Source organism: Gallinula chloropus (assembly GCF_964237585.1).
Source record: "Gallinula chloropus genome assembly, chromosome: 24".
In the NCBI taxonomy this organism is placed as follows: Eukaryota; Metazoa; Chordata; class Aves; order Gruiformes; family Rallidae; genus Gallinula; species Gallinula chloropus.
In genome coordinates, this window is record NC_140109.1 from 3,478,624 (window position 1) to 3,486,766 (window position 8,143).

At 49.9% G+C, this 8,143-nt stretch overlaps 1 protein-coding gene across 2 annotated transcripts; it reads left to right on the forward strand.

Annotated features, from left to right (window-relative positions):
- Positions 1 to 2,677: 2,677 nt before the first annotated feature.
- Positions 2,678 to 7,602, forward strand: MPZL2 (myelin protein zero like 2; the record flags this gene model as incomplete). Of its 2 annotated transcripts, XM_084275050.1 has the most annotated exons (6): positions 2,678 to 2,732; positions 4,725 to 4,891; positions 5,506 to 5,716; positions 5,938 to 6,082; positions 6,520 to 6,601; positions 7,128 to 7,602. In XM_084275050.1, 5 exons carry the CDS (start codon positions 2,678 to 2,680, stop codon positions 6,572 to 6,574), a joined length of 633 nt encoding a protein of 210 aa, XP_084131176.1. In that variant the 3' UTR covers positions 6,575 to 6,601; positions 7,128 to 7,602. The 2 variants fall into 2 exon arrangements, with proteins under 2 accessions (XP_084131176.1, XP_084131177.1); XM_084275051.1 differs by lacking the exons at positions 6,520 to 6,601; positions 7,128 to 7,602 and having other exon boundaries at positions 5,938 to 6,209.
- Positions 7,603 to 8,143: the final 541 nt, after the last annotated feature.

Genomic DNA, 8,143 nt, shown 5'->3' on the forward strand with positions numbered 1-8,143 from the left:
GGGCACACTTGCTCCAAGAGCAGCAGCACCACAGAGCAGCACATGCCAGTTGCTGAAGATGTGGCTGCAGCTACTCGCAGACCCAGTCGCACACCCTGATGCTTTCTCCTTTGCAGCCCTGGGGTAGCAGCCACCCTCCTGGTCCCCGTGGGCTTCTGGCTAGCTGTACTCACCCATGCAGAGCAGGAGTCCCAGGAGAGACAAGGACCACTCCAACGTCATCTTTGTATTCCTCCTTCTCTTGCTGCTCTCTACCGCATCAGATGGGCATCACCAAGGCTGGCAGTGAGGGAAGAGAGGAGACACCCCCTTTTCGGGTCCTCACTTACAAGAAAGAGGCCCAAGACTTTTTTTTTTTCCCCAGAATTGTGTATGGCAACAAACTGAGCAGTGCTGGGGACACTCAGTGTTTCCAGTGAAACCTGCAAGCAGGCGAGAGCGGCGTGGAACACGTAGGGTGAAAGAAGCCCCTGTCAGGAAGTGCGGAGGCTCAAAATGTCTTCGTGAAACGTCACTGACAGCAAGGGGTGGCTGCTCTGCACCAGCCCAGCTCCAGTCTCCGGAGACCTGGTGCAACTGCTCCAGGAGCAGAAGGAGAGATAGCTCAGGTTGGAGCCGGTTTGCCATCAGGACCTTCCTAACAACTTCTCAAAGCAAGCGTTTCTGGAGTTCCAACTGCTGCAAGGGGATAAGCCAGGGAACCAGGAATGCTACGAGCTCAGCACCTAGAAACAGCCAACAAGAAGGAGCCTGTGAGTGCCAGGCTGCAAAACCTGGGGTGCAATCTAGACTCTACTTTTGTTATTTTGCTCTAATGGAATGAATTTATTCTTACTGCCTCTTCCAGAGTGGCGTTTCCCAGCTCCTCACCCAGACTCACCTCTGCAGACGTACCAAGAGCAAGGAGCACAGAGGAAGCAGTGGCCAAGCACCTCAAGCCCTGCTGCAGGCCCCTGACCTGAAGCTCACACTCTGCTCTGGATAGATCCTTGATGACACACTCTCCTGTTAGGATGGGAACTTGCCTACCTCTGTTGCTGTTTCTCTTCAGCTTCAATATGTTGCTGACATGTTCATGCTGTATTCCTACTCACGTTATGAATTGCACCTACAACAAAGGCAGAAAATCTGAGAAGGTACAAAAAAGGCACAGAAAACATCCTCTGTCTGCAAAATAACCAGCCTCATCACTGCTTATGGTGGCAAGGAAAGCACCATGGTCATGTTTGGGAATGGTAATGGAGTGAGAATCAGGGGAGATACAGTGGTGAAAGGTTAACATGTGGCAAATTTATTTCCATGAAAATAGAGCTGTCTGGTATCTCAGAGCTATCAGCAGACACAGGACTCTCTGTGCTGTTTTGTGGACAGACTGTGAGGCTGATGGCCTTGGTGCTTTTTTACATGGCCAGATTTGTACCTTGAAGTTTAAATGTTAAAACCAATTCAGTATTCTCCTCAGAAGCTGCCACAAGCATGTTAGAACAGCAGATGGGAGTAGAGATGCCCAAATGGTTGCTTACTGGCAGGAAGTCTGAGTCCCGCTGCTCTTCTCTTTCCATCAAAACCTAGTTCTGGCCAGCTCAGACACCCTCTCCCTGTGTCCCAGGTAATCAAAAACATCCTAATCAGAGACCACACTGCTGTCCAGCAAGACTGCCTTCACTCCACCCCTTAGCTCTGAGCTGAAGGCACTCCTTCAAAACACCCGGAGGTTAGGGCATCCTCCCCTTCCCTGCCCTGGCACCACTTCAAGGCAAATTAGTGTCAGTCACAAGGAAGGTTATAACCTGGGGTGACTTCTTGAACTAAATCATGGACCAGACACAAACACAGCCACAGTCAGTGTCAGGTTCTGCTGTTCAAGTGATTTATGCTCTTCAAATGCAAACATCTTTATTTTGCCAACACCCATGCATCTCTCAGTGTTGTGCCCTCACAACTGCCACGTGCCTCAAGAGAAATGATAGTACCTCATCCTGCTTGTTAAGCACAGTGGGGTTTCCCCAGCTGAGCCTGGACTACTGCTGGGCTGGCCTCATGTCCAAGGTTAGTTGTCTCAAGACTTCCAAGAACTTTACCAGCACCAGTTAACACAGTCTCCCAGCCCTTCTGCAGGATGTGTCCAGCCAAGCAACACTAAAACCATCACTTCATTTTACGGTAGGAGGCTGCATTTCCATCCTCTGGATGTGTGTTCATGCTGCTGCCACAGGCTGTCTGCTTTGGGTGGCTTTTTGTGGACTGTTTGCAAGGTTTTTTGCCAAGCAAAGGGCCCTCATTCCTTCAGGCTACCTGGAAACACCTTGAGGCAATTGGGTTTCTTTTCCCTTTAGAAGCAATATTACCTCCCAGGAGAGGGGAGTGGTTTTAGGTGGAAGATGGGAGGAGGGATGATTGCAACACAAAAGAGCAAAGGAGTATGGGAGGCAGAAGAAATTAACCTCACCTTGAATATCTGAGCTGTGCTGGCCACACCTTGCCTTTCAGCGCAAGGGCAGGGAGCCCTGGCTCCAGCAGCAGGCATCTCCTCACAGGCCAAGCTGAGAGAAAGGACTTTGCTCTGCCGTGCTGGGAAGGCTTCAAGAAACTCCCCTTTCATCCAGTCAGCGAGAGCCTGAAACGGATTCCTCTCTCCAGGACTGCTCGACCTGTGGACTACGGACTTGTCTTCCCAATGCGCAGCCCCAGCTGGCTGGGTGCCCTGCTCTTCCTTGGGGCGCAGCTCCGAGGTAAGGGAGCCAGGCACTGCCTGGCCTCAGTATCCATCTTGGCTTTCCTCCTCTCATCCCTCCACTATCTCCCTGGCTCAGGCAGCACCCTTGCAGCAGCGCTCTCAGGTGCTTGGGGACCATTGCTGGGGTTCTTTGGGTCGGGCTCCCGGCAGGGACACAAAGGGATCGGAGCGACTGAGTTTCTCCCACAAACAGGTTGAGGTGTGTGTTGAGGCAGAAGAACACTGATCTCATTCTGAGCTCGGCTTACACATCTTCTACTCCTTTGCCAGGAAACTGGACTTTACTCCCAGCCTTTTTTCTCCCCTGCTCTCTTTGTTACTGGACAATCGGGGATTGTTAACAGCAGCAACTCCAGATCAACAACAAAAACCTCCCTTGAATTTACAGTGGTTTATTTCAGTGTAGCTGGAATCTAGGAACACGCTGCCCTCCTTTCCCCAGTGCATCAGCAGAGACATGCACCCAGAGAAAAGTATGTTACACTTATTTCCCACAGTGGTTCTTTCAAAGAAGTTTCAAAGGAAAAGATTTGATGTGGAATCTTGGGGTGAGAAACATGATCTCTGCCTATTTTTTCCAACGTGAACACCTTCTGTGTTTTGGCACTTCAAACACTTTCTCCTTTGAGGAAAAAGAAAATGAGCAAGGAAGTCTTTGGTTATAAATCCTTTTCAAAGACAGGAAATGCATTGATTGGCTTTTCTAGGAAGCCCATATCCTACAACACCAGAGTGGCATTTTTTGGCATGACTCACACTGGGTTGAGTTAACTCGACTTCCTAAAGTGACAGGAGAGCATTGTCTCTTTCTACTGGGCTGGTTTGACCAGTGTGTAAAAGGAAACTAATGGGAGCACATGATGACAAGCAGGAAGGACTGTCCCTTTCAGCAGCAGTGGGATTTTTAGCTCAGCACTGCTGTTCTGTGGAAAGGGACCTGCTACCTCAGGGAGCTAAAGCAGAGAGTGGTGGATCGTGGGGAAGAGAGCAAGAACTGGCAGCACCGATCTGCCAGGGCGATTGTGCTGTGTCTGGAATGGCTGGGCAAGCCACAGGACAGCTGGGGCTCCGGGTGAGAGGCATCTTCACGAGCAACCCTGTGGTTTTCCTACTTCTCGTTCTTCTTCTTTCTGTGCCTTGATGGTCTCCATCTTCCTGATCATCCCTCCGTCAGAGTAGCCTAACTTAAAGCTAACTTATTTTTACACTGGCAGCTGTTGTGGTTGGTCTAACAGAGGATGTTTCGTTGACAACCAAATGCTTAGAGATTTACCTTGAGGATTTCCTGTTCCTCAGCCTGACTATATTTGGCTATAGTTTACCAGGCCCATCGTCCATCAGGAAGGGCAGTTTTCACCACAGCATGACTCAGACTTGTAATACAAAATGGGTAGAGGAAAGTTCTAGCATGGGAAATGGAAACTGTTTCTTGGGGAACTGATGGCAGTAGAGCATAATCGCCTGGGAAAATGCTACCTGGACATGCACATGGTGTCTTCAGTGCCAGGCAGGAGCAAGCAGGTATTAAAGGAGGGGTGGCACTTATAACAGCACTGCACTTCCTACATGTCGTTTGCTCATGCCTGAAGAGAGCCATCCCTCCCCAAAGCAAAGACCACTGTCCCTATAGGCCAGTCCTTCTTGACGGTGCTCTCTCAGGTCTTTGTTTATCTGCGCAGCCACAGAACTACACAGAAAGCCCTGCGTTGGTAGTTCAAACCAGCAAACCCCTGTGAAACCAGCACTGTGCAGCTTGTCTATCAGCAGACAAAATCCACGAGGCACAGGATTCTGTACCCACAGGATCACCTCCCTCAGTCCCTGCATCTGTGCGCTCTGTCAGATGAATCATTGGCAGGGACCAATAATGAATCATTGCAGGGATAGATAGAGCAGCCTCCTGCATAGAGTAAATGCAGATAAGGAAAAGCCATGAGCTGGCTCCTAGATGGTACTTTACCTCTAATACCTGCTGTCTTCCCTGCAGCACTGTGGCCTGTGGCAGCCGTGGAGGTGCACACTTCCAGGGAGGTGGATGCTGTGAACGGCACTAACCTGCGGTTAAAATGCACCTTTTCCAGCAGCAGCCCTATTAGCCAGCACCTGTCAGTGACCTGGAACTTCCAGCCTGAGGACCTGAGTGCTCACGAGCCAGTGAGTGAGACCTTTACACTCCCTTTCATGGATGCGCGGGTGCCCAAACCAACCAGTCCCCAGGTCCAGCGCTGGGTGAGCCTGGTGACTGCAGGGCAGGGGCAAGCACAGCCAGAACACACCAGTATGTACATCTCAGGCCTTTTCTCTGCTACTCATGATCACTGCTCCGAGCAAGAAGCTTTGTTTGCAGACCCTGGCTAAAGGAGCATTGTTTGTGTTTACTTTTGGGTAAGATGGATTACTAGATCCAGGGCCTGGCGGAGCCCTGTCTGCTTGTGCCACAGCTGAACCCTATGGCTTAGCTGATATCCTGCACCTCATGTGACTTACAGAACATTTTCCTTTGGCTGAGGTGGCAGGGCAAGCATCTAGTGCTGCCCACAGCCGACAGGCAGCTGAACAGAGCCTGAGGTCTGAGCAGGGCAGAGCTCCCACGGCTGCTGGAGCAAAGCCACTGGCTTTTGAAGAGGCCTCAGTGCTGGGATGGCAGCACTTGGGCCAGCGCAGCCCTACTCATGTGCCTCAACCAGCGCCCCTCCACTTCCACATGCTGCTTCCATCATGAACAGTGCACAGTGTGTCAGACTGACAGCTCCCTCTCTTTCTTGTAGGTGTTTTATTACCTGAAGGAGCCCTACAAGCTGTCTGCTGGGCGGTTCAAAGAGCGGGTCACCTGGGATGGGAATATCGAGCGCTACGATGTTTCCATCGTCATCTGGAACCTGCAGCCCACTGACAACGGGACGTTCACCTGCCAGGTGAAGAACCCACCAGATGTGGATGGCCCCATCGGTGAGGTGCGGCTCAGAGTGGTGCAGAAAGGTGAGAGGCCAAGGACCACCCCGGAGGTGACCTGAGTTTAGGCCGCGCGAAGCATTGGCAGGTCTTCCCCTGTGTTTGGGAGAATACATGGAATAATGGGACTATAAAGAGAAAGGATGAGTGTAGTTGATGGACACAGGGCACAAAGGAGCCTGAGGAAAGGCTGTATTCAGGGGCACAGAGCCCTCCTCTCCTTCACGTCTCTGTTTCTCTCCACGCAGTGCAATTCTCAGAGATCCACTTCCTGGTGGTGGCCATTGGCTCTGCTTGTGTCCTGATGGTCGTGGTGGTGATAGTTGTGATTATCTGTCGACACCACCGGAAGAAAGCACGGGAGAAGAGGACTGAGGGGGCAGACACCGAACTGTAAGGACCAAGGAGAGAAAGAGAGAGAAAGCCTGTCAACTGTATCTTCTTAGCTTGGCATCTCCAATGCACTAAGCATCTACAGAGCAAAACTGCCAACACAATTAACAATAATTGCTGCTTGCCTGCATTTAGAACACAGCCCCAGGACCAGTGAGCTTTGGAGTCCTGATTTTGCTCTTGTCCATCACGGTGGGTCCTCCTTTGAGTGAGGACCAGCTGCTGTGAGGGTAGTTGGCAGTTGATCACTCAGTGTTCCCCTCTGTGAACCCACACACTGTGGTCACCGTGCTTGTAGCATGCTAGTTATTGTATAACTTTCTGTTATATCTTATGGCTGTTATATTTATTTAACTCAGAATATGACTCTACTGCTCAGGATATTTGATGCTGATTTGGGCTTTTGGACTCCCCACCCCCCCCTTTTCTTTTTATAGGAGTAAAGAAAAGGAGAGTCTGAAAGAAAAGGAGGCTGGTCCATTGGAAGACTAGAGGTCTTTGACGGGACATACAGTGCAGGTATCCATCCAAAGACTCTCTAATTCCTGTCTCTCATCCTGCAGCCTCTAAGACAGTTGTACGTGGGTAATTCACTTCCATTCACAGACAAAGCAGAAACAACAGAGACCACAGTCACACTTTGCTCTGGAGGAGCCTTCGCAGAGAGACTGGCAGCTGAGTAGGCAGTGCAGACAGAGCTGCCTCCTAACTGCAGAAAGGGCTTCTCCAGCCTAGTGATGAGGTTCATTTGTAGGAAAGCCCTTGTTGCTGCTTTCTGTGATACGCCTGCTTTGTGGGTGAAGAGGAGCGAATTCATTTCTTTTCACCAGTTTTGAGCCTGCTTTTTGATTCAATTAATCTTTATTGTTTGAAAATGGCTGCAGGAAGGCTGAAACCACTTCCAGATTTGCTGGCTTTGCTGGAACCTTTCAGCATAGTTTTTACCCACTCAATTTCAGAGATCAGCAGTTGCCTCTACTGTTTTTGTTTTCAACAATAGCCCTAATTATTCTGTTTTGTTTTTCTTTATGATCTTTCTTCTTAGGTACTTCTAAAGCAGATGGTGAAAGCTTGTAATTTCAGATGTTAGAAAAAAGCTGAATTGCAGATGCTTCATGCTGTGAATGTGGTATCCCTGCCCAACCTGAAATTCCAGCAAGGAAAGAGGATGACACGAGCATAAGTTGTACATTTCCTTCACTGAAGCAAAGCAGGAAGAATTTGCCCCATGAACAAGGACCTTTCTTTAATCTTCACACCTGCAGAATGTGAAGAAAGCTGCCCTGAAGATGAACAAATGCCAAAAGATCTGAACAAAATGCCAAGATAGCTGACTGGACTGAGGCTTTTAAAGTGTCTAAGCAGACACACTTGCACCTTAAGAACTGCCAGGTGCATTTGTGCTGCCTTTTTTTTTCCTCCCTCAATATCCAAATCCTCTTCACCACCACTACAAGGAAGACTGACTCCATGGGGGATCAGAGGAGCAGCCAGTTGCTACAACATACTTTAAATCTCTTTGCTACTTTAAATGGGAAGTGTTACAGCTGGGGAATGCATGCTGTTTCTTATTAGGGATAATGTTTACCAGCAAATGCTTTTTTCATGCTGATCTCTTGCAGTGTCAGTAGGCTTTGCAGCTACAGTAGCTGAAGGCACTGCCTTCTGCTGTGCAGCACGTGGCCGTGTGCTTGGGCAGCTCTCTCCCTTTTCCCACTCAGCAGTACACCCCAACGCTGACCTCCTTACCCCCCAGACCTCCAGCCCTGCTCCCTCCCTTCTCTCCAAGGGAGCACACCACTGCCATGGGGACACTTCCTTCCCCAGTTCAGCAGCCTTAACACCCACTGTTGCAGGTGCCCTGAACCTCTGACTGGCATCAGCTGCTGTGGTTCAAGTTCAGACACTTCCCCAAACAAGCAATGGTGTCCTGATGCCATCAGGTGTGGTACCATCATTCAGTAGCTTCTAGCACCATGTCAGACTTGCAACAAGGGCACTAGTCCTTCTTTCTCTGGATGCTCTTTGTTGTCCAGGAGGTCACCCATATGACTTAGAGAG